Raw genomic sequence first — 26,991 nt, forward strand, 5'->3', positions numbered from 1 at the left:
CCCACACATCTGCGAGGGGACAAAGAACATATTGTTTTTGTTCGTTTGTTTGTTTCTGCTCTTGTCTATTTACCCTCCTTTCACCAATCTGAAACAAGTTAGAACAGAGCTACCCTTTCACATGTTCCTAATATGTTCCTCTTTAGGTTTCCTTTAATTTCCAGCACTGCCTAGAAGATGAGGAAATCGATTTACAGTAATAGAACACTTAAAAAGTACATCTGCCAACATAGAGATACACTGTTAGGAAAGAGAGCGAGAGAGCGCCAATGCCTAATTTTTTTGCTTGAAGCCCTTGGTCATCTCTGTTTCTCCTCTCCCTTGATAAATATTAGACTCTTCCTTCTCATAGCTTTCTGATCTATCTCTAACATTGCCAGTCCTTCAGTGGATTGAAATGACCTGTATACTTTCTTGCCTTTGCAGTTTCCATTGTACTCTCACTTGTGCACAAGAAAAACGTCAATCGAACACAAAAGGGATTAAGATAAATAACTCAGGTGAATCAATGATCCACCTACAGAGCTATTAATAAGCAACAGGTTTCCAGAAGTTACTCTTAAAAAGAAAATCCTCAATAATCTTGGATACAGTATAGCAGATAGAATAATCTCCATTTTGAGAAAGACAAGGGAAAGAGATACAGAATTATGTATACATATGATGGTGTACTTATGAAACTGCTGCTCCACCACCTGAGCAAACATACCTTGTTTTTGGTGTGAAGAAATTTACCCCATTCTTCAGCATCTATCTCTGAAAACAAAGAATTGGTACATGAGGAAGAAGAAGCAGATGTTCCAATTACATTTTTCCAAGAGCCTGTTTATTGAAGACTAGAATGTGATTTTTTTTCAAGCAGCAAGAATTAGTCTGTTTTCTGCTGTTAGATGTTAAATAGCTCAGTACACATACATTTATGATTCTGCTTATTTAACACTGCAACTCATCATTCTTTGCAATTTATCTTATTACACAATGTCCATCTTCTTAATTGTGAACTGAGCTAATCAGCTATCCTACCATTCTTCAGAAAAGGCCTAATCCATTCAAAAATCAGCTTGCAACAGAAAACAAAATAATTATTAGCAATAGCTTTAAAAAATGAAAAAAATATACCAGCTTTTAGCATCTTTTCCTTTACCATGCAAATGAGATCAAATTACAGCTGAAAGAAAAAAGTTAGAAAAACCTGTCGAACCAAAAAGAAAAAGGCACAAACAGAAAATACGTAAGTATTGTACATAACAATGAAGTCTTAGGAGAACATGTCTCTTCCCAAATCTGTCATGAACCAAACATCTTAATTCTTGTCAGTCACCACGATGTCTGACAATTACTTGGGGGCTACTCAGGAGCAGCCCCAGAAACAGCAAGGTTTTGTCAACTCCTGCTTTGTAGCGCAGGCAGCAGTTTGAGTTATGCTGCAAGAAACTTGCACTTTCACAACTAGGTTTCCAAGCACCAATAAGTTCTGTTTCAAAATTTTTAAGTTACCCATCACTTCCCCTCTGCTCCCCAGTGCAGCAGTCTGCTCCACAAGAAATATGGCCACTCGGCAAACACACAGCTTACCTGAAATTAAGTCACCATTCAAATCATTTTTTTCACTTAAGTTGAATTTCAAGATACTTATCACTAGAGATCTCTCAAGGGATTTGGGAATTAAAAGTGCAGAAAGTTCTGTGAAGCAGCAATGACACAGAAAAGCAAAAATCATCTCATTCTAATGCAACAAGGTCAGAAAGCTAAAAGTCAACTAAATCACAAGACTCAGCAAAATAATCAATCAACACAGTAGCCAACGTGGAAAAGTAAAAAGTGTAATCAACAAGTGGCATGAAATGTATGTGGTTAGTGTATATAAGCATGCACTTTATGTGTAGGGAGAAAAAGCAAATGGAGAAAGGCAACCTTTAGAAAGGTGTCTTGGATTTTTCCATGTAGCAGGGTCTGCAGTTAAAGAGAAACAGTATTGAATGATGTTTAAAATTTTCATCATATTTAACATAGCATTTTATTAACCTTCAGATCACAGATGCATGCAGACAGATGTGCATGCTAGTCTACTACTGATGAAAATGTGTAACATTTACAGTATGCACGGTAATAGGATCTTAACAGAACACTGATAAATGCTGCTTATTAATTGATATTCTAGATGACAAAGTTTACTTGATGATCACTTTACTACTGCTGTTCATCTAATTCCAATAGCTTACAATACTTTTTTCTGAGCAAAGAAAATATCACCCATAGTTTCTGCAAGGCTGAACTTCCTTGGCAAAATGTTTCTCATCTTTTATTCATGGCAAGAATGAGAAAAAGTCAAGCACATTTTTAGTATCGCTGAAGGTAACATTACCGCACAGGAAAGAAACCTGAGTTTTGCATTCATATTTTAATGATGAAAATAAATTTATGCAGATTAAAAAAATCAGAACACCTCTGAGACAGATTTAAGAAGAGACAACATTAACTACCACCATTCTCAACTTTAAGTTTCTCATGTTTATATAAAGCCCATATTTAAAAAAAAAAAAAAAAGAAAACTCTTTATCGACATGCTATCGGGTTTACAACTATATTTTTCTGTGATGCCAGTGCAGCACCATGGAAGTGCAAGAATAAAACAAACTAGTGAAGAATTTTTGCTGCATGTGCCTATTTGGCACAAAATGCAAGCGGCACAGCAACAATAAATTCTTCAGTTTGGAAAGCCTATTAGATCTGGGGAGTTAATTCTAGTGCCTTGCTCAGGTAGATAAGTCAAAGCTTTATCAGTGGAGATACACTGATTTAGATTAACTGGATCCACTCAGGAAAAAAAAATATATATAAAAAAGACTTAAATCCTTACTGTTGTCTCTGAATTCACAGACAACTTCAGGTGCATGAGCTATGAAGAAACCAATGTTAGCAGGCAGCTTTTGTTTGTATCAGCAGATAAACAGGCAAACATACGTACCAGCCTCCCCCCAGAAAAGCGTAAACTGAAAGGGCTCATTAATTCCAGGTTATTAAATGGGTTTAGTTCATTTACAGTACAGAGGAACTAAAACAAAATCCACATTCAGGAAGAAACTACAGTATCTTCAAAGTTGTATTACTCATCCCCTCCTATGAGTTGAATCTGAGAAAGGAAAAACAGGCATGGAACTAGAAGAAAAAAATAGCAAGATACTGACACCATAGCATTTGAAAGATAGGGACCAAGCATCCTTCCACCATCTCCCTAGGAGGGAGATAACATAGGTTTACTTTTAAATTACTGCTTTTCTGGCAGCATAGGAATCTGCTGCTAGATTTAGTTCTATGTGTAGAGAATTGCTTTAGTATCATCTATTAACTTAAAAAAAACACATACAAAAATGATGCATCTTAGTAAGAGGCACTGCATCTTACCTTGTTAACATCCATGGATCTAATAAGGCCCATGTTTTAAAGTTTTAAAGAGCTAAGTTTTAAAGAGCTACAAGTTTTCCTTGCTATATATAGCACAAGAGAAGATTGAACCCATGATAAAAGGCTTAGCCTTAAACTCAGTGCATACAGGGAAAAAAAAGATTTAAGGAATAAATGCAATGTCCCAGGATGTACAGAAAATCTCACGTGGTGCAAATACAAGTTTAATTTTTCCTCAGAAGTTCCATTTTATACAGTAGGAAACTCTTGCCCCACTCTTCTCAAGTCTATACTGACACTCTCCCCTTTTAACATTTGAGGAAAGAAATCCCAATAGCTCTACTTTAATGCAAAGGAGTTTTTAGGAAAGGAGGAAGGATCTGCATCATTACACAGGATGCTGGGATGCTCAGGCAAGGAGAAAATATTTCAATTAACCTACATTCAACAACCCAATACTTTCTGACACGTTGAACATTTTTTAATATCACTAACTTCATGAGTAAAACAGTCTCCCCCCTAGTTATTATTTGTAATCCTTCCAGGCAAAACTTTCAGGTGTATTAATCATGTGATTACATTCAAGCTTCAGGGCTAGATAAAAGTGTGCAAAAACAACATTAGAGTCATTACAAAATTAAGTCCTAATGAAATGAAATGATTACAACAGCAGCTATTAAGAGCAAACAAAGAGCAAAAAGCCTTTCAAAAAAACAATAATCCAAATAAAACATCAGTGTGTTTACTCTTCTGGTTGTTCATATTTTGGAGCAAGACCTGAAATGTTTAATTAGTATACTGGAAAACTGGACACGCCGATGATATTTTTCTCAGAACTGACCTCTGACAAATTATTACTTGTCATCCCCTATACTGCAAAGTTTCCGTCAGAAGTTCAGATACTATACAATGCTAACTGAGTTCGGTTATTCTGGTATCCCTTCTCACCTCCTAAGCAGCAGAAACATTCTTCAGGCACTATCAGAGCACAAAGATGATGTCTTGAGTCATAAAAGGCTACTACCAAGTTTTTTTTGCAGCATGGCAACAAGAACTTCTCAAATACTAAAAGTCAGCAAAGCATGCCGAATCTTACCTGTTTTCCTAGCATTCTATTTCCCCTACCTTCACAGCTCTTAGACCCAGCAGTCTACTACTTGAATGCTATTTTTTCCCATTACCCTCCTTTCCTGCTTCTCTCTAAATGAAATCCAACTTGTGAAAATACATGTGACCTTTTTCCAATTCCTTCTGTATGTTGGACCATTTCTTCCATCCTCAATGACAAGCTCTCTTGGATGAGAGCTCTTTTATTATTATATATAAAAATATATATCAATTAATTCTCGTTAGTATTATATAAGTATAGCATATAAGATTATTTAATAATCTTTATTATTTATACACTGAAAAGTACAATGAAGCAGTCTACACCTCCGGGGAGCTAGGGACAGGAGACTCATATTTGAAAAAGAGTGCAAAAAACTGACAAAATGACGTTGAATTTACAAGCAACATATGTGTATTAATTATTCTGTATTCCATACCAATTCCACCTGTTCAGAATTTGACCAGTGTTCAGCTTCCTATCTTGGATTAAAAAAAGAACTTATACACACATTTCCTAGTTGGCCATCCATATGCTCCCTCCTCACTGCCATTTCCTAACACATGGAAAAGCTGCCAGAAGCTATGGGACCAATTAAATCATTAATGAGATCAGCCACAGGTCTCTCATGTACGCTGCTTCTCCTGTAATTTGATAAGTGAGCACACAGTGTGGTATCTCCACATCAAACACACCATGTGCTGAATCACTAAAGGCCAACAATAAACGGCAAAAGCATGAGTATGTTTCTTTCACATCAGAGCACGCACACCACTGTAGAACATACGCATCAGTTTGAAATATGTGATGAAAACACAGCACTTCATGTTTAATGGAAAATTCATCTCTCTGGTCTTTTCCAATGACTGTGATCTATTACGGTGACCACCACACAAAGTTATCGCACAGCTCATCAGTGAGCTCAGGGGCAGCAGGGAAGATCCTTAATGTTTCTTGTTAAAAAAACAGATGTTATTTCAAACATCTGGCTGTAATTCTTTCTCAACAATCTTTCCAAATGTGCTCCAAAGAATCAAACAGAAAACAATATATAATAAAAAAAACACCCTCTAATTTGATATGAACTGATATTCTTTGGCAGAAGACATGCATCAGAAAATATCAAAATAAAGCTATTTGAGAGAGACAATTTCTTCCTTCATAGCCATAAAGACAACACAATTGCCCATGCTTAAACAAATACCTCAGCAATCCAAAGTGTTTTGTGTTAAAAAACAGGGAAGCTTTCTGGATGCAAGTGCTCATACAGATGTTAAACTTGAGATCACAAAATCACAGGGGATCACAAGTATCCGTGCACACACACAGTCCATTACCAGCACATTCAGGAAGCAACATGCCAGGACTGCCATTCTCTTGTCCAAGATTCAGTTTGTAATGTAGAAACCCTTCACACCAACAACATCTTTTCCTGCAAGACTTCCCTTTGGGAAATCCAAAACACGTTTGAGCCCTACTTCAGCATCCAAATCAAAACCAACACAAGTATGACCTCTAATAGCATAGTGACTTATAAAATCTCAGACAATGGAGCCAGGCTAACAGGTTGCCATCTTTTTTCTTTCCAAGCTACTCAATCCCATCTTCTCAGATGAAACACAATCTGTACATAAGCTAAACTGTATCAGTGACAAAACCACTGCGATTTGCCTGAATTTTGAGGGAGAAGAGAGGCATTTCAAACATAACTGGTAAAAGTCATAAAAGTCTGTCTGTTCTTAACAAGCCTACATTTCTCTCCAAAGAACATCAGGAAGAGACCATAACACGTACATCCTACATATTGATTTTTTTTTCTTTAAAGGTCTAAATGGGCCTTATAAATATTAATTTAGGCCAACATCCTAATGCAGTAATACCATTAATCCATTCAAATTTAAAATTCATATCCACAGATCAAATGCAACCTACAGCAGAAAGTCTCTGCCTTGACTCCGAATACTTTGATTAGAAAATTACCTTTTATACCTGTAAAGTTGCATTCTGAAAATTACCAAAAATCATACACTGTACAACGTGAGTAGGGTGAAACCACTTTTAAAGAAATTGGATCTGTCATTCTTAAGAAGTAGCCAAGAGTTACTTGTTAAGAATGAGTTACTGGTCTTGAAAGGTTTTCAAGACCAAACTAAATAAAGCCCTGAGCAACCTGGTCTTGAGCTCAAAGACAGCCCTATTCTGAGCAGTAGACTGGACTCCTCAGATCATTTCCATCCTGAATTTTCCTATGACCTCTTCACAATTCAGCACATCCTGGACTGCATACTGTGTCCTGCATGCTAAAAGCTCTTAATTGTTATGAACCAAAATTGTTTTCTGCTTGTGGCAATATTGAAAATTGGAGCATTAACCTTTAAAATGCACATTAGGAACTGTTCTTCAGCAACCAGTGACTATAAATATTACATGAATAGAAGTACTACAAAAAACTTCTGTTACCTCTATTTCTAGAAATAAACTCCAAACAATTTAAACACAACAAGAATTAAAAATTGTAGCCCCAAGATTATCGCACCATCAAAAGTCTGTGTGTACCTTTGCTATCTAAATCAAAATTTTAAGATGGTCAGAAGGCGGATATGGTGGTCTTTCAAAATGTCAAGAGCAGCAGCTAGTACAAAACATGTTCAAAATCCCAAGGGACAACTGAGATGAATTTCATGATCTGCTGGAGGATAATAAACACTGCAGAAGACAAAAGCTTCAAACTAGAGACCTTTAGAATACTTAAAGCATTGTTCTTGAGGTGCTTACTGTCTTACTGTCTGCACTGAAAGATTCTATCTACAAGCTACAGAATGTGCCTTTTCAATTCTTTTTGCATCTATGGCAGGTTTCTTTGTTTTTATTTCTCCTTCTACCACTTTGTCCAGAGTTTGTTTGTTTCTTCACCTTTTTCCACAAAGTCACATACTCATCCTCTCAAGGAAAGGTCTTATTTAAACAGCAAAAGAGGAAGGGGACAGACACACACACAGGAAAGGCATGTTCTCAGTGCTTTATACAGTCGTTATCATAACTGAAATACTTACTTTGGCCTGCTTTTGTCAAAAGTACTTGCTAAGAACAAACAGGAAAGCTTGAAATGTTAGGTATTTTGAATACCCAAAAGGTTTTGGCTTCATGACTTTTGCCGTATGAGCCCAACCGCTGTAAGAATGGCTGTGTTTCTTCCAAGTAAACTTCTAAAAGTACAATATTTTTCAGTGAAATGCACAAGAAATATTAAAAGTCTGTTTCCTACTAGACAAAACACGCTCTTGGATCTCACTTACCATTTTCATCTCCAGCTGTTTTCCGACCATCCTCTGGGGAAACATGCACCAGCTGCAGAATAAGGGGTCTTCGGGTGACAACTCCAGTACCTCGTGGGAGCAGATCCCTCCCCACAAGACTTTCCAACACAGAACTCTTTCCGCTGCTCTGAAAATTGGAATACAGATAAAGCATTTTTTTTTTGTTCAAAAAAGTCATGTAACATTTTAGTTTTAGCTTGCTTTCACCACTCCCACAAACGGCTGTCTTGTCTGTCCTCTGCTATGCAGTGTCCTACAGAAAGCATCTGACAGACTCGGTGCATCTCATACAGTGGTATCACATCACACAGGCAACACAGAGCAAGTCTGCTATAAACCAGTAGCTGTTTAAACCTGCTTTTGATACTTAAAAGCCATTGTGATGGATGTCTTTCTATTTCTTACGGATAAATTAAACAAGTAAAAATCAAACATAACGCTTTGAAAGTCTGACTTATAAGACTTTAAGGGTTTGTGGGGTTACCTGTTGTTGTTTTTAATGGGACTATAGTAAATTCTTCCAGTTTTCTGTAGCTAGTAAGACAACACAGGCAGGCCATGAGAAAACCTGTTTTGGCAATCACTGCAGTCAGTTAGGAGCTGTTACTATATGAACACTGTTTTACCAAACAATTCTCTGAAAAAAATGAATGCATCCTTTTGACAGCTAGAACATGTATTGCCACTATACTATCGCAGTTCAGCTTACCAGTTCTGAAAGAGAACATCCAGAACTTGAAGTATATCAAAAAATGAGCGTATAACCTAAGCGATTTTTCTAAAAACAAAAAAACAGATCAGCAGAGATCAAGGAATACAGCACAATCAGGCAGCAACTGAGGACACCGTGCACTAAAATCTTACCAAACAGTAGCTGAAGAACCATGTGGCCAAAGCACAAAGTGGTTCTGGAAGCCCCCCTGCCAGAGTTTTGCTGTAGCACAGTTGAGAAGTATAACTAGTGTTACAGACTGTGAAAACACATATATTTCAGAGTGACAGACAGGTCACTTTTTGACAAACTTTGCAATTTAAAACAAGTGGAATGCCTGCTCAAGAAGATGAAATGCAATAAAGATTCATCAGCTACACTAAAAAAATGCACAACACATGCCTTCCTTTATGAAAAGTGTTTTTAACATCTTGAGTAAGATTTCTTTCACATGGGTAGAACTATCACTTCAGTCTCCAAGGGTTGAAGGTGAGACCTGGATGTAGTGACTGTTTTGGAACATAATCTGAGTAGAGGAACGTAATGAATGGCTCAAGTCCCTTCCAAAAACCTCATTGTGACAGAAAAACAAAATCCATGGGGCAAGTCACTGCACACTACTGCTCACCGTTTGGTCTTTCCAAAATAGCAGGAAGCTGAGATTGGTACCCCAAGGGTCGGTGCTGGGACCTGTACTGTTTAGCGTTTTATTAGTGACAGACAATGGGATCTAGCACACCCTTTGCAGGTTTGTGGCTAACACCAAGCTGAGCGGTGCAGCTGACTCGACAGATGGAAGGGATACCATCCACAGGGACCTGGAGAGGCTGGAGAGGTGGGCTGCTGCAAACTTCATGAAGCTCAGCAAGGCCAAGTGTAAGGTCCTACACCTGGGTCAGGGCAATGCCAAAAATGAATGCAGGCTGGGCAATGACTGGACTGAGAGCACCCCAGCAGAGGACTTAACAGATACTGGTGGATTAAAAATTGGACATGAACTGGAAGTGCACATTTGCAGCCCAGGAAGCCAACCATGTCCTGAGTGTATCAAGAGCAGCATGGCCAGCAGGGCAAGGAAGGTGATTCTGCCCCTCTGCTCTTGTGAGGTTCCCCCTGGAGCCCTGCATTCAGCTCTGGGCCCCCAGCACCAGAAGGACACGGACCTGTGGGAGTGGTCCCAGGGGAGGCCGTGAGGCTTATCAAAGGCTGGAGCACCTCTCCTATGGAGACAGGCTGAGGGAGCTGGGGTTCTTCAGCCTGGAGATGAGAAGGCTCCAGGGAGACCTTACAGCGGCCTTCCAGCGCCTAAAGGGGGCCTGCAGGAAAGCTGGGAAGAGACTCTTGGTCAGGCAGTTCAGTGACAGGACAAGGGGGAATGACTTTAACCTAAAAGAGGGGAGAGATTTAGATTAGACATAAGAAATTCTTTACTCTGAGGGTGGTGAGTCACTGGCACAGGTTGCCCAGAGAAGCTGTGGCTGCCCCATCCCTAGAGGTGTTCAAGGCCAGGCTGGATGGGGCTTTGGGCAGCCTGGTCTGCTGGGAGGCAAGGGGTGGGACTGAGTGGTCTTTGAGGTCCCTTCCAACCAAACCATTTTGCGATTCTGTGACAAACTACACATAGAACAAGAACACGATGTCCTATACCACTCCCACAGCCCAGGTACTTTCAGATATAAAACGAATCATCTGAATCCTCTGCAGTGGTTTAATAACTGACAAATGTAAAGTCATACATTAGATGAGACATTGCAATACTCCATACATCAGGAAATTTGTTTCTAATTGTGTTATGTTTCCTCATTAAAGCAATCTGCTCTTGGAACATAATACAGTACCTAATGATGCACTCCTTAATCTCCATTATCAAGAATTATCCGGCAAGAAAAGCAGTAAACACAAAGCTGATCTTTCTCTGCCAGTGGGAGGAAGCGAGGGATTTGGGATCTGCTCAGAACACAAATTCAGTTCAGCCAACCCTTCGTACAACAGATGTGGGCAGGGACCAGTACTAATGACTAAGGATACTACAGAATTTTTAGGGATGAATTTATACCAGCATCATGCTTGTTTTGTCATCTCACTGGAACTACTGTCATGATTTGAAGCAAGGACTGAAATACAAAGTCCAAAAAAAGATTAACAAATTTCAGTCTTTTGTGGCACATCAGTCAGGCTTTCTTCCAGACCCTGACCTGCTCCTAATTTGGAATATCTGTAATTAATAATGACTAGAGGAACTTTACATAGATTACCCAGAAATAAAGGTAAATGCAGGAACACCTTGCTGTCTGTTGCTTTTTTAGCCATTGTGTCAAACCTCCATTGCCAAGCATGTAACGCTCTGCTCTGTTAACCATCAGTCTCATCCAGGTTAATGGATAGCAAAACTATTTTTCCTAGAAGTACAAACCTAAGAAGGGAGGCTGCACACAGGTACTTAAGAAATGTTTTATTTGAATACGCAGTGCATCTGATGTTAATTTCATCAGCATTCTTACTGCCTCCTGAACAGTTACATCTTCATTGTTGTCAACACCATCTTCAGATTAACCTAGATCAAGGATGAAGGACAAGAACAGGGAAGTCACTGAGCACTTGCTCACAAATTGAAGAGCTGAGATCTGTCAGATCTGTGATCCACTCCCAAAAAGTCAGCAACCCTACTTGTTACAGGTACTAACGATCCCAATTCTGCCTCCCCAATCTCCATTTCATATGTACTTGTCCCTGCTTACTCAAGAAGTGCACACAATTGAAGTATCAGTACACATTTTCTCCCGTCCATGACATTAATTCTCGTGAGAAAACTCCCTTTGCACCGTGCTGCCTGGCCAGCCACGCTTGTCAGGAATTCAGACGAGGCAGATAGCAGGGCATGACTTTGTCCAGCCGCCTTCGCAGCGGGAGTTGCTCCTTTCAGAGACACCTCAGAGCTGCTGACAAGCCAAACAGAAAGGAGTCTGTATTGAACATTTTCAAGTAACACTATGAAGAGCCAGCTGTATTTATCCCAAATACTCCCTTCCCAGGCTTTCTCATCCTATTTCTAAGCCCGCAGTGACCTAATGAGCAGTCCTAGCTTTAGAGGGCTTTCTCCCTATGCACAGAACAGCAAGACACATTCTCCATGGCCAAAAGAGTCCTGACCCGATCCTCTCCCCTACTGATAGTTCCTCTCCTCTTTGAGTCCCACCTACAAATGCCTTGGATACTCTGCTGGTAAAGACCAAGGCAAAGGAAGTGCCTCAGCCTTGTCCATATCCACAGTCACTAAATCACCGGGCACAGCAGCAGCCTGCCTGAATTTCCCTTTTTTCTTTCCTTCCTTCTATCACTGCTGATGCAACAAGAAGTTGCTCTTGTTGCCCTTGATGCTCCTTGCCAGTTTCAGCTCTAGCTGAACCTTGGCTTTCCTAACGCCATCCTTGCACATGGGGCAGCGTAAAGGAGCTTGTCCCCTCTCCTACCTCCCACATGAGTCTCCTACTTCAACGCTCAGTTCTGAGTCTCCTCCACACCGCTCTCCTTATCTGTCTGCTCGTCTTCCCAAGTATGTGCTTTGTGCTCCAAACACGTTGTTCCTAAAGGCACCCCGAGTCATTTGAGCTTCACTGTCCCACATCTCACAGCACTCCCCACCCAGCTCAGTGAATAAGCCCGTCCACTCTGAGGAAGTCCAGTCCTTTTGATAGGACCAACTGATAAATTTTTCATTACCCAATCAAACAGGAAGTCACTGCGAAGAACTCCTGCAACACAATGCAGATTGACTGCAAGGCACAAGAACAGAAGAATTAAGGCAGCAAGGCCAGTAGTCCCCGTGACTTCTTCATCACCAACGTTTGAGAATGACAGCAAGGAATGGCGAAGCAGGAGAGGTTTTGTTTCCTCATGTTCATAACAGTTCCTGAAGAATTGTCTTATGATAAGCAATGCATCTACGTTGATGTCAGAGACAAAATGGCAGCAATCTCACCATTTCTGTCATGCAAGAAATAATGACTGAAGTCTGGCTGGCTAAATTATTCTCTCAGCCACGCATACACCCGTGGTTTGCCAAATTCCAATCCTATTATTGGGAAATACAAGCTAATGTGTTTTTACTGAGGTCTCCCGTAAACAGCTCAGCCAAAATTGTTCAGGAATCCTGTATTTACACCACATCTAGCTGTAAATACACGTCAAACAACAACAAATCCACAGGGGAATTGCAGTTGCATTCTTTCTCAATACACCAATTCCCAATGTCCTCCAATACTTCATTTGAGACAAAAATACCTCATTTAATTGGAAATAACCAACAGCAAATATAGCGAAGTTATTTCAGGGAACTGTGTTATTTGAAGATCAGTACAGACTGGATTTATGTATTATCACTTACAGCATTATATTTTTTTCCCAATAAAATAAAGCAAAAACAAAGCCAATTTGTACCTTCAAATAAGAAGAAGCCAGTGAACCTACTGGCTACTATATAAAGAAATCTTCTCCAAGAACTACACAGGGTATTTCTGCCAAGATTCTGAAAGGCATTTGCCAGGGCTTATTTCTTTAATCAGTCTTTGCCTTTGTTTTCCTGAAAACATGTTTCCCTCACACTATTCCCTGTGGGCAAGATACAAGTTACATCCTTTTTAATTAAAATAGGGGTTCTCAAAAAAATACAGTTACCAAGCACAAGCTGAAGAGAACCCTGGCAGCAAGCATACAAAACTTGGGGGGAAAATACTTCTTTCAGATCCTTCTCCAATTGTGTCTGTCCTTTCTTCCACAGCAACTGGGAGCTTGCAAACAACACAATCAATACCTTCGTTTCAATGATGCTTAATATCACTTTCACTTTTAAAACCTGGATGGATTAAAATCAGAACAAGGAGAACACACCACTATTAGACCTGTGATTTTATTTATGTATAAAGCCTGCAGGTGGACGCAGTGTGAAGGTCAGCATCCCTCCAGTCAAAGCAGCTTTCAAGACCCACAAAGGAGCTACTCAGAGACTGACAGGGCCCACCAGAGAAAAGAAACAGCCCAACAGCAACTACTGCTTGCACTGTTTAGCTTTAGCAGCAAAGTTTAGAGTATTCCTGGCATCAGTAAACAGCTAATTAACGTCGGCTTCATTTTGCTGCCTGTTTGAAACACATCCCAGAAAAGTCAGGGCAAGATTTGACAGGAGGAAGGGATGGCAAAATGGGAAAGTTATGCCCAAAACTAGACACATTGCACGTCAGATATCAAGACAACGAAAGAGCCAAGGAGGCACAACAACAACAAAAAAAAGGAAGTTTGCAAAACAGCTGAAAGAAAAACAAGCTCTCCCCAGTCAGCACTGAAGCTATGCTCTAGTTACACCCCCTTTCACAAAGGTAAGGCAGATGTAACACTGGAACAACAACAACAACAAAAGGCCATTCCTGGCCTGAGCTTTGCATGGAGCTGTTATAGAATGGTTTGGATTGGAAAGGACCTCAAAGACCACTGAGCTCCCACCCCCCCTGCCACAGGCAGGGACACCTCCCACCAGCCCAGGCTGCCCAAAGCCCCATCCAGCCTGGCCTTGAGCATCTCCAGGGATGGGGCAGACACAACCTCTCTGGGCAGCCAATGCCAGTGCCTCACCTCCCCCATAGTAAAGAATTTCTTCCTAATCTTCATCTAAATCTCCCCTCTGTTAGTTTATAAACCACTCCACCTTGTCCTGTCATTATCTGTTTCAGCCAAGACTCCATCTTCTTTATAAGCCCCCTTTAAGTACCAAAAAGTTGCAATGAGGGCACCCTTGAGCCTTCTCTTTAGGCTGAACAGCCCCAGGTCTCTCAGCCTTTCTTCATAGGAGAGGTGCTGGTTGTTTTCCTGGTCGTTTGGTACACGATAAAGTCTCCTTCACCTAAAACCAGCTTTTCACCACCATCAAGCAAGATGCACCAGTGGATGAAAAGCTCAAGAGGCTTAAAGTCCCACTTCTCCAGGGAAAAAGCAACAAAGCTCTGTAAAGCATCTGAATTTTAAGATAACAGAGCTAAAAACCAGATGCTTTGATAATCATCCAATGTATTTTTCTCCTCATCTCATTAGCCAGGACCATACATTAGCCTCCCATTGCTGCCATTGCTTCTTGATGTGGAAATTACCATCCTAACTGTTTGGTCTAACTGCACATGCAGTTGTACATATTCAAATACTCAGGTTGTTAGATCAAGAAGCCTTCCTCTGTAACAAGTGTTGGTTTAGTGTTAAAATATCAAGCCCGACACTTACTCCAAACAGTGAAAAAAGAAATAAATGTAACGTTCATCTCCGAGCCGATCACAGAGCCTAATTAACAGCTCCTTCAGATGGAAGCATCCAACAGAACAAACCATGTTAAATGCTGTAAACTACTCTTCCCCTTTGAAGCCCCAAAATAGCATTAACTGCAGACTGAGCAACAGTAGTACATACAGGTACACCTGAAAGGTTATTTAAAAACCCCTTCGTGAATTTCAGTTGGTTGCTAAATCAATTTCGCTATGAAGTCTCCATTAAAACCAACACTACAAAGTGCAACTTCTCTTTATAACAATGTCAGTATTAGTTTTGTAGCAAAATAGTCCTCCTGACACTCAAGTTTGTACGTATCTAGGTCAATGACTTCTAGAAACACAAAACAGACTCCAAGAATTAAGGACTTGGAAAAGAAAAAAAAAAAAAAAAAAAAAGGAATCCACTTTACTCATCTCTAGGCACAGAGTTTATTGTTGTGTCTTTCATCACTCATTTTATTCTAAATGTGATGCCCACTTCTGTACCATAGGTGCTTCATTTCCATAATAATACCTACGTGCCCTTAACATACAAGAGGTCATAACTAAACTTTTCTTCCCTTCTTTTATTATAGTGTTAACGTATTTGGTTGAAGCACTTCAATACAACCTTGTTATCCTTTACAGGCATGGAGCACAAAGTAAAGCATTTGTATAAAATGCCTCAGAAGGCTGGGTACTACAGTAATACTGCACAAATATTGTTTATGTAGTATTCCCAGCCTGTACATTGTTTTGCATTTCAACAATGCCATTGTAAAATGGCAACTGAAATTCTGAAGGGGGGGCGGGGGGGGCACTTCCCTATCTGGGAATGGCAAAAAGCACTAAAATAGCCATACAAAGTTGGCAGTGGGAGGGTGTCCTGCCAGTTCTATCAGCAGCAGCCTCCAGTTTTCTTAACAGACTCTGTAGCGGGGTACAGAAATGATTTGTGCAGTACTTCAGTGCAGAATGAGAAGGAATTCTCAGATAAGTGGGTCACAGGAACACTGCCAGAAGGGCGAGAGGCCATCTACATGTCTAACTGAGAAATAGTTTGTAATTACCGCCAAAATCTATCTAGAAAAAGGAAAAACTAGGACACTTCAATAACAAACAAAACATTCAGAGAAATTAAAGATTATAAGCAGTTTCTAACTCTACAAACGCAGGAAGACAAAGAATTAATTTAGGGCCCAGAAGCTGAAATAAATAAGAAATGAAGACAGACAAAAGCACTAAACATAATAAAAGGGTAGAAAAGAGACACAGAATATAGGGGGTATAAGAATATAAGAAAAATGAACAACAAAAGCTATTAAAACCCCCCATTTTTCTTTTCTCCATTGAATACATAGAAAGGTCATTCAAGAAAACAAAAATCAGAGAGCTACAGAAATCTTAAGTGATAGCATTTGTTTTCCACCAAGGAAAATGGAGGTGCAAAATATAAAACTGTCTGTGAATGCTAGACAAAGTAGAAAAAAGTAAGAGCTGCATATGCCAGTATGCTATAAAGAAATCAACTGTGGGAAAAAAACCTTGCAGTCGCACAGCACAACCAAAAATAACTCCAGAAACAAGACTGTTAAATGGCACATTTCAAAAAAAAAAAAAAGGAAGCAAACTGCCAGAAGCAAAACTGTCAGCTCTAAGGTCATATTTGAGACATCTCCAGAAACCTGCTCTACAATAAACTAAATTCAAATTAATAAAACAACAATATTTTATTTTAAATATAAAATAATTGCACAAAATAGCTACAGAATTACTACATCCATAAAGACAATTGTATCTTTCAAGAACACAGAACCACAGAAAATCATAGAAACACAAGGTTGGAAAGGACCTACACGATCATCTAGTCCAACTGTCCTCCTACCATCAGCACTACCCACTAAGCTACTAGACCGTATCTCGTAGCACCTTGTCCAGGCGCTTCCTGAACACCGCCAGGGACGGTGACTCTACCACCGCACTGGGCAGGCCCATTCCAGTGCCTGACCACAGTACCTGAACCCTGGTTAAAAAAAAACACAAACAAAAACAAGGTACCATTTCCCAAGCATTTTGCTATTTATGTTCCTGGAGTCGTGTACTGGGTCTGACTGGGATGGAGTTAACTTTCCCTGCAGCAGCCCATACAGGGTCGTGCTCTGCACCTCTTCTGAGGAGGGGGAGGGAGACAGCGGTTGTGGTGGAGTTCAGCTGCCTAGCAAGGTAAAACCACCACAAGTCTATACAGGCCTTTGTTTCAGTCTGCAAAAAGATATAAGTTTACCTTATTCAAGGGTTTTTATGAGCATGGTGAGTATAGCACCAAAGGGGTGTTAATACTGATGGGTAGACTATTGGGTAGACTACTCAAGTCAAATGCGTGTCAGCACAGTTCATTGTGTACTGTATGTGCTTTTCGAAGAAGTTAACTAGGATAAAGTTGTTACAAAAGATGTTAATTCAAAAATAAAATGCCACTTTGAGATATTTCAGAAACAGAAATGAATACTTCTATTAATTTCACATATGACCCATACTGCATCTCTGCTTTGTACCTGTTACAGAAATAAACTAACAACAAAAAAAAAACCTCTTACTTGGGTGATTTGATTGCTAACATGAAAGAGATGAGAAGTCCTCATGAAGCGATGGCCTCCTGTGAGCTACAAAAGCAGCAAGTACCTAATATAAGATAGCAGCGCAAAGTCCCTGTCCCTTTGCAACTGTTGTTGGTGTATTTGAATATAAAGCAAGGGCCATAAAGTCACTGAACGTATGTGGTATTTATCGGTAAAGCCAAGCAAAAGCTGAGTGCCTTCCAGCCAGCGGCAGCCTGGCTTGCTCCGAGCTCGCCTCCCCCAGGCCTCAGCGCCGTGCCCGTGCCGTAACCGCTGGGTTTGTGTTCGCCAGGTCCCAGGGGAAACCCGGGGGCAGCGCTGCCGGCATGACATCCAACAACGGCTGCCACCCCCAAAGGAATACACGGACCCATTAACTCCGGGCTTTAGCAGAGTTTCACGTCTCATTTTCGGTCCCCTCGCGGCTGTCGCAGCCCCACCACAGGCGGTTTGCGCCCAGAGTCCGCCCGCGGGGCACCCGCGGCCCCTTCGGGCCGGCAGGACGCGGCTCTCGGCCGGGCCCGGGCCGCGGAGGCCTCCGGAGAGGCGGCCCCGGTGTCTCCGGACGTCCCCGGCCGTGCCCTTGGCGGCGGCGGCGGCCCCGGGGACGCCTCGACTTTGCCCCCCGTGGCGGCGCGGCGCGGCCCGGCCCCGCCTCACCTGCGTGCCCACCACCACGATCTGCGGCAGCTGGATGATGTCGGCCCCCACCGTGTTGAAGACGTCCTGCAGCTTGTTGATGACGGGGATCAGCGCCTCCATGGCGCCGCGGAGCCCCGCGCAGGCCGAGGCCGAGGCCGGGCAAGGCGGCGGCGATGAATGGGCGCGACCGGCGGCGGCGGCGGCGGCAGCAGCTCCCGTCAGCTGCCCCCCCGCCCTCCTCCGCCGGCCGCCATTGGCGACGGCCCCCGCGCACGGCGCCGCCCCCAGCGGGCTGTGCGCGCAGCGCCGCGCCGCCGCTCGGCAGCACGGGAGCTGTAGTGCCTGGCGCCGGGCCGCGGCCTCAGCGTGCGCGGCCCGTGCTGCGGTCCCGCCCCCGGCCCGGCGCGGAGTTCGTGCCTGTGGTGCGATGGGGGTGGTCCCCCCTCACGGGGGGTCGCCGGCAGACGTGTGGCCCGCGGGTCGAGGTGCCCCAGGACGCTAGTCATAGAATCATAAAATGGCTCGGGCTGGAAGAGACCTTAAAGCCCCCCCCGGTCCCCCAGCCCAGCACCCAGTCCCACCTCCCACCAGAGCATGGTGCACAAAGCCCCATCCAGCCTGGCCTTGGACGCCTCCAGGGATGGGGCAGCCACAGATTCTCTGGACAGCCTGTGCCAGTGCCTCACCGCCCTCCGACTGCAGAATTTCCTCTAACCTCTCATCTCAATCTCCCCTCTTTTGGTTTAAAGCCATTAAATTATGAATATGCTAGCACTGAACCGAATTCTAGCTTTGTCCTTTCTTGTAGGCCAACAGAGCAAAAATGCTTCTGAAAATTTTAAATTCTGGATGATGTTAGAATTTGTGTATCTATTCTATACAAATTAGTCTTTTCCAGTCTTCATTTCTTGAAACTCTCAAATGTGGAAAGGATGAACGTACAAAAGGAATGTTTTCTTATTAAAACAGCTTCACAGCCAAGTCTCTCGTCCTTACCCAGGAAGTTTCACAGTGCTTGTTAGAGGACTGGTATTTCATGATAAAAGCAAAAAGATGGCTAAACAGATTGTAATGAAGCCAGGGATAGAAGAATGGGGGCTTGCTTAATCACACTAATGATTTCTAAATAAAGCAATTGTTATCATTAAAGCCAGGAGTGGAAGAATGGGGGGTTGCTTAATTGCATTAAAAATAGATGTTGCTGAGTGTCTTTGCTTGCTGCTGTGCAAATTAACCAAAACAAGGAGTCTCGGGGCCCCTCACAGAAGACATGTCCTGACAAAAATGGGGAACCCATCTCAAAAAACAGCTCAAAAACGGACTTTGTGATTTGGACAAGAGCCAAGGAGCAGCTGAGTCTGTACAAAGGCAGGGGGTCAGCTAGTTGTGATGAAGAAGAGTTATCAGCCTTCATCCCCACAACCCCCCCCCGACGACCACCACCAGAAGGCACTGCACAAGCGCAGACAGGAGGAGTTTATGGAAATGACTTCTTGGAGCTAATTTTAATACAAAGCGGGGATAGGTTATGAATATGTATAGGCGTATTGGGAAACTTCATGCATATGTAACTCTTTACTGCATATAACCAAAGCAAGTGGCCGCGTTAGGGTGCGCATGCCTTCGGGAGCTTTCCCGCATGCACCCGGTGCCGAAATAAACCACGTACCTCCTTTATAAGTCATTTGCTTTGAGTTGTAGAGTTCTTCCATGAATCAGGAACATGTAAGAAACTAGTGTATTCAGCACAGAAAGAAATGGCTGACACATGTAAAAATGTGTGAAGAAGGCCCTGAGTGACCAGATGGTGAGGAGGAAAGCAGGATGAGCTCTTGTCATAGTCATACAGTTGTGATTATCCAGCAGGTTCACCCATTAGCTTTCAGTATGCCAAAGCCAATTGCTGTCAGAGCCATAAGGATCATTAAAGCGTATGGATACACCAGCTTGTTCGTCTATGCCAGTACTTTTTCTCCTTCCACTTTCATTTTACCATATGACCTCATGGACAGCACTGTGAAATGGAGCGAGTGCAACCTTTTGTATATTTTGGCTTAGACCAAAAGTGGGACATCTCAGAAAGAATGTAGAACTGGGAAAGGGTAAGAGAACAACAACAAAGGTGATGAAATGTATGAAATGCTTTCAATATAATAAACAACTGAGTAACTAGAAGTCTTTACAAAAGAAATGGTGGGGGGTAGGGAGGATTAAAAGTTTTTGCAATCATTGGCATCCTGGATTGAGTGGAAGAGCATCAGTTTTGTTTACTCTCCCTTCCAACACAACAATTTGGGGAGGATTTACTGAAACTAGGATAAGCCAGGTCGGAACAAAATAAAGATTGTAGCCCTCATGGGTGTGTGAACTCCTTGCTCCTTGTTGGAGACAGTAAAATTGAAATGGATTCAGATGGGGATTGCACAAGTTTAAGGAAGAGCAATGTACTACATATAAATAAATAGCTATGTAGAATCTGAGCTGACAATAGTTGAAAGCTGGGAGAGTATCATGCAGAAGCAGTGTGTGTGCTTGCCCTTCCGTCTGTCCCAGTATGGCTATTCTTAGAATTTTATCAGTGTAATATTTCAAGAAGAACACAGTGAAAATATCGGTTGCTAAAATGAGTTGAACTAACCTAGCTTGCTCAGCAGTGATGTTGAAAAGACTGTAAAGGCCACGATACCCAAATGGAGAAGCACAGCTCAGACAGAAGCGAATTAATTAATGATGAGAAGGAAAGCAAGAACAAAGAATTTAAAAAGACACAAGGTTAGGAAACCTGTATAAATTTTAATATATTGTCCATTTCTGGCTAAAAAGTGGGAGCTGGAAATCTCTCTGCTATAAAGTGTCGACTCTATTACCAACTTAAAAAATCCAGCACCTACTTCAGTCCAGTTGAATACTGTGCAAGACCAATAATCATTTTAACAGGCAATGGTCATCTCTAGCTTTAACCATCTGATTTCTTTACCAGACTTATATTGTACCGAGCAAGAAACTCTTAAGATCTGATAAAAGGCAGAACTGGTCAGACTGGTTATTTACTAAAAGTTAATTGACATAAGAAAACAGAAACTGCTACACCAAGTGTGACCTGATATCGATCTACCTCAGAATCTCATCTCAGAGAAAATCCAGCACCAGTGCTCTGGGGAAAATATAAAAGTACACTAATAAGATCTTCTGATCCCAATAGTATGCATTAAGTAATTTTGATACTGCTATCAAATCCGAAGTAGACAGTTCAATATTTCTTCTATTTTATAAATGTTACATGAAAGTAGATTGCTTTATTTACCATATAATAGCTTTTTGTGCTATCAAGTAAAATTCTTGGCTGCATGACATCCTGTGACAGTGAATTTCATGATTTAATTATGCGTAGTGCAGAAATCAGTTTGGTGTCAGTTTTGAATTTGTCATCTCCTAATTACATTATAAACTGTTTGTTTTTATGTTTAAATTGGGGGAAAAAAATCAGTTCTTCTTCTCCATGTTATGAATTTCTTCATACAGTTTTGCATCATCACCTGCTTCCATTTACTCAGACAGATGGAGTCTCCTTATATTGACATACTGATAGTAGTGGGCAAGTCATTTGCCATTTAATTAATTCATACCAGACAAGAAAATCACAAGCCACCACATCAGCAAAGGGCATTTCCTTGCCATCATGCTTGTCTAGAGGAAGAAATATTTGATAACCATACTTAAAAGTGTCAAGGATGTAATAAAACATTTGCAATATGTATATAGACATACTACTTTATACTGTATAAACAGTGCTGCCAAAATATTGTTATAAGTTATTCCTTGGTAACGTCACCTTTTGTAACCATGCCATACAGAGATGATATGGGTCTGTCAGAGCTCGATTTTTATGTGAAGCAAAAATGAATGATGTTTTTCTATCCTCTTGAGCATCTTAACCACAACTGTAACTAAAATACCTTCTCATAACACTTACACCAGACATCTGCACAGCAAACATTAGAAGCTTAGATGAACCCTTGACAGACTGACACTAAGTTTAGACCCTGGATGATCTGCATGGACTGCCCGAGCTGACAGCTTCAAAACCTTTGTCTTTTTGCAGAAGAGACAGAAATCCTAGGTTTAAACCCATAGTCCATGGGTTCTGCTGAATCGGCAAGGCAAGGGTTCTTCTCCACATATCAGCCAACTGTAGGAAGGTCACAGCACTGTGATAGGAACTGCTGAGTTACACGTTACCTATACTGAGACACAGTCTCTGACAAAACAACATTATTCTTAGGCAGGGATGCAATTTTGCTGGATAAATTGCAGTACTAGGTAACTGAGAGTTCCTTATATTCTCTCACCATATTTACAGGGAAGTCATGTGTCTAAATTCATTGGGTATTTGGGACGTCCCTCAGTCTCTCAAAACGCTTGCAGAGCTGAAAGCAGCTTACAAGTTAAGAAAGGGGCAGGGCACAGAGGGTAAGAGCCACAGGGCAAACAAAGCATTCAAAGTTCAATCGATTGGTAACAAAGCTGGAGCATTCTGATAAGAAAGACATCAGCATTTCTGAAAAGGTCACTAAGAAAAACAATTCTGGCTGGAGATTAAGGTAATTTCCCTATCATTCCATACTGCCGTACAACAACGCTTCCCCTCCCCTCCCCTTCTCAGCCGGGCTGGTTGGACTTTGTGGAATAGCAAGAACAGTAACAGTTGCTTCAGTGTATGAATTTCACCCCTCACTGGTAACTGGACAGTGAAATGTATCTCACTCAGTTCATTTCCTCTCCAGTGAAGGTGCATCGCTTAATTTCTGAATCAGCTTTGAATTATGATGCAAAGTGTGAATGCACAGTTGTAAATCACTAACCTCTTAGTTTCCAAATAACAGATTTCTGCTTTCCTCATGCGTTTTGCTGTTCTCAGCAATGACCAACCTAAATGTCTGTTACAGAACTTCATTAGTCAAAGGATAGATGTAGTAAATATAAGTCTATATGAAATATATGTAAGCCTTTTCACAGCCTCATCGGACCGTCCAGTGTGGAATAATTGGAAAGTTTTGCTTGCTATTTGCCAAGATCATTGTAGATGCTTTTGTTGTATCTTTTTGATGTAAGACCTTTGCTTCTTTTATACATCATGTGCTACTGAACAGCCAGAGGAACCAAGAGAAGATGGTGCGAATCCCATGGATTTCTGGAAGACTTGATTCAAGGATCATATTTTGTACAAGGGAGCTTGAAAAGTGATTTTAAATATAGAACAGCCACAAGGAAAATTTCTTATGGAGTCTGCCAAGTGTATTCTTAAAGCAACCAGTAAATTTTTAAAGAAAATATGGAAAAACAAAACAAAACAAAAAAACCCTGCTGTTTGCATAAGGAATGGCTTGCAGTCCAGTTATAAGGTGAATACCCTTTACTTTAAAGGACCAAGGTTTTGGGAATATAGGTGGTAACATCCTGTCTGCTATCAAGAAAGACATTTTTAAAGTGGAAAATGAAATGGACACTTAATTAGCATTCAACTAAGCAAATATAACTAGAAAGGAAAAAATATCCTATCAAGGAAACAGCAAATGTGCTGGCATTCAAGAACAATTGAACTTGTATCTTCTGCATCTATTCTTTTAAGAAAGACTATCTCCTGTGGTATTTTTTGGTCGTGTTTTAAGATAAAATAATATGCCATGAGCAGTACTGTTAATTAATTAATTTTATAATACGCATTTTCTTGTGCATGCTGCTTCTTATATTGTGATTGGCGCTACTTTAAATTGGAATTATAACAGCTGACCTCATGATTTCCATCATCACAGCCTGTGTATAAGGCTAATGGATACTTAGTTGCACCTACCTTAGCTTTTTAGTTCTGGTCAGAGTTGCAGTTCTGAAGTGGACCCCTGATGTCTTTAGCTGCCATGCTTTGGTTAGCAGCACAGAGTTGGAGTGCATGGATATGGGTCTTTTCATATCAAACAGAACTGTTAGATATACTAGAGAACATTCAGTTAACAGACTAGCTAAGCGCTAGTCTGAAATCAAATTCCAAAATACTCTGTAGGTAAGGTAGGTCTTTTGTAAATGCTGCTGGCCTTGAGCTACAGGCTTTGAATTTCCTTCTACAAGCTTAGAAACACATGAGTTAGTCAGAACAGGCAATGCAGGTAGTTCTACATAGCTATGCTATAGGTCTAAACAGAATTATGATTGCAATCTTATCTTCTTCCATCACTGGGTCATTCATTTAACTTTGCACAATGAGAACACTCCTCCATTCAGTAGCAATCAGAGTCTAAAACCTGTTTCTGTGAAGCAGGCTCCCTTATGTGGAGTTTGGAAAACTGATTTGGGCATACTATGCTAAAACATGCTCAAAAGTGACCAGAAACATACTGCCTTATTTTAGAACACAAGCGTATGAAATCAGAGGTGTAAGTTCAATATCTGACAGGCACAAGAGAGAGCTCATTTCCATATTCCCCATGCAAGAGTGCCAAGACTGCCTGGCTCTGAGACGGGAGTAGGAAGGGGCAGAAGAGAGCACGAGGCCGAAGAAAGGAGAGAGGGTAATCCTGGATTCTGCTCCCAGGACCATCTCTGTTTCTTGAACTGTTGGCTAATTTAATATTACAAATGCTTGAACCAAATCTAGACAACTGTGGAATCTTCAAGTTTAATAGAGTGGTGGTGGTGAGAAAAATGTGAGGAGTTTTGGGATCTAGGCCTCCATCTACAACCCACTAAGTCTTACCCTAGCTTCCTAGCTAAGGCTCTGTTCCACAAGGAAATGCTTTTGGTAGTGAAGATGTTCTTCATGAAGTAAAAAAAAAAAAATAGATTTGGTGGCTGAAATTCTTAATAAATTCTCTTGTTGAGATCCTGATGATTGGAGGTGATGTGAGTTCTGACTAGTTGTAAAAATTATCAAAAAACAATAAAATAAACAAAAGAGCAACCAACAACAACAAAAAACACCACCAACAAAAACTGAATATTGCTTATGCAAATTTGCATATGCAAAACTGATCAGGGTATGTGATGGATTCTTCATAACTTAAGACTTTAAATCAAAAAAAAAATAGAAAATATGCTCTAACAAAGCAATGTAAGAGTTTGAGATAGAGAGCAGGTAGCACATCCTTCTCTTGACACTAGAGCACTATAATTTTAAGACAGACATGGAAACGCAGTCATGGAGTAGATCTTAATCAAATAAACCCTTCTGGGTGTATCCTGGTTTACCACATGAGCTGGGTCTGATGGGGCTTAACATTGTCATATCTGTCTGGGGCATAGGGCCAAGGAGGCAGAGGGTAAGAGCCTTCAAGACAAAAATGTCATAATCACAAGGATCCCTCCTCTTGGCTATTAGAGTCACCACAGGACTTACCAGACCAATCTCTTTAAAGAAAACAAGCTCCAAGTACTCTGTTTACCAAAGGCAGGCATGGCATTTCTCCCATCTCAGGAAGCTCACACAATGCCAGGAACAATTCTGCAGTAATGCGACAGTATTAGTCAGGCTCTTACCGAGACCCAGAGGAGATGACGCCTATCGAGTACCTACCCTGTACTTGATATGAACAATTTGCTACCAAGTGGAAATATCAGTGCTTATTAAACCTGCTGACATACAGGAACTAAGCAGGAGCTGTGATTATGGATTTTGTGTTGTTTGAATTTCATAACTGCATCTTCTTAATTAAAGAACATTTTAAGGAAAATTTTGTTATTTTTGTCTCCATTTGGAAGGCATTGCACTTGAGGGGAACAACGGTTTTGGAACAGAGTTAACTGGGGGGAGAGGGGACACTGTAATTCATTACCTGAGATGACACTGAAAATCTGCTCAGTGCTTTGTTCCTCCCCTTTTGTTATGAGCAGGGCTTGGGTACCCATAAGAGCAATGTGGGGCTAAAATGAACTTTTCTGGACTTTTCTCTGGTGGTTGCTCATAAAGTACTCTCACAGCATCCTGGTCACGTGAGAGAATATTACCACCACCATTACAGAAATTTGGATCTAAATTCTGAAGGACTGCTGTTGTTGGATTTTTTTGTCTTCCCAGTCCAAGATATAGACTTGGAAAGGGTGAGAAGAGCAGATTCTGTCCCACTGTGACAGTGGAACAAGCCTTCTCCTTGTCTGTCATTACCAATTACTCAGCTGTAGAAACTCACTCCTAATCTAAGAAATTAGCCACCTATAATCGCTTACACACTACTATTTTCACCCCTCAGTCTATTTTCACAAATGTGAAAGGTGCATGGTGGCCCTCGGGGACTCCTCCTGTCACCCCAGCGCAGAAGCCCGAAGGAAGCTGGGTCCTCTCTTGTGCTCTTCCTTGAGGCTCTGTACAGAAGGGATGCAACCTCTCGCACAAGGGCTGGCAGATGGGAAAGAAGCACTCACACAACCCCTGAGAATTGGCAACAGAGTTCTTTATTGCCGGGACATCCTGCAGGTAAGCCTGCAGGATGTCTGTGGTGTTTGGTGGCTCCAAGCTAATGCTTGGGATGGAGCCTGAGTGACGATGAGTCGGGAGCTGGCTGGGCACTCCTGCACCGCTGTTGGTGCTCTCGGATGGCAGAGAGCAAAGACGTGCTGCAGTAGTCCCAGCTCTGTTCTGGTGGAGGTGGATCCACTTCCATTTCTTCCTCCACATCTTCTGGTGGATCCAGCTGCATGTGCTCCATGGTGTTAGGCAGAAGGATAAGCCAGTCCTTGCCCGGGACTGCCCAAACAGGACCCCTTCCATTCAGAATGTTTTCAGGCCAGGGGGCCAAGCCCGGGGGTCGTCCACTTGCACCCCAAGGTCCCATGCCAGTGTCTGGTTGATTTTCCCGCATGGGTTCCATGCTGCCATCTGTTTTACGGACATGCCTGGGTCTCACACTATGTTCCG

The 26,991-nt window shown here is 41.5% G+C and overlaps 1 protein-coding gene across 4 annotated transcripts in view; it reads right to left on the minus strand.

The window, feature by feature from the left end:
• The window catches only part of DNM1L (dynamin 1 like), a 39,572-nt gene extending 21,210 nt beyond the window's left edge, over window positions 1-18,362 (minus strand). Inside the window, exons 1-4 of one of the 4 annotated variants that reach the window (XM_035344707.1) lie at window positions 18,108-18,362; window positions 7,810-7,957; window positions 1,915-1,953; window positions 710-756 (exon numbers count right to left, since the gene is read on the minus strand). In XM_035344707.1, the coding sequence (XP_035200598.1) occupies window positions 710-756; window positions 1,915-1,953; window positions 7,810-7,957; window positions 18,108-18,209 (336 nt within the window). In that variant the 5' untranslated portion in view covers window positions 18,210-18,362. The remainder of the gene's footprint in view (window positions 1-709; window positions 757-1,914; window positions 1,954-7,809; window positions 7,958-18,107) is intronic. The other 3 variants (XM_035344728.1, XM_035344717.1, XM_035344736.1) reach the window with 3 other exon arrangements.
• Window positions 18,363-26,991: the final 8,629 nt, after the last annotated feature.

Source organism: Oxyura jamaicensis, chromosome 1 (genome assembly GCF_011077185.1).
Source record: "Oxyura jamaicensis isolate SHBP4307 breed ruddy duck chromosome 1, BPBGC_Ojam_1.0, whole genome shotgun sequence".
Classification (NCBI taxonomy): domain Eukaryota; kingdom Metazoa; phylum Chordata; class Aves; order Anseriformes; family Anatidae; genus Oxyura; species Oxyura jamaicensis.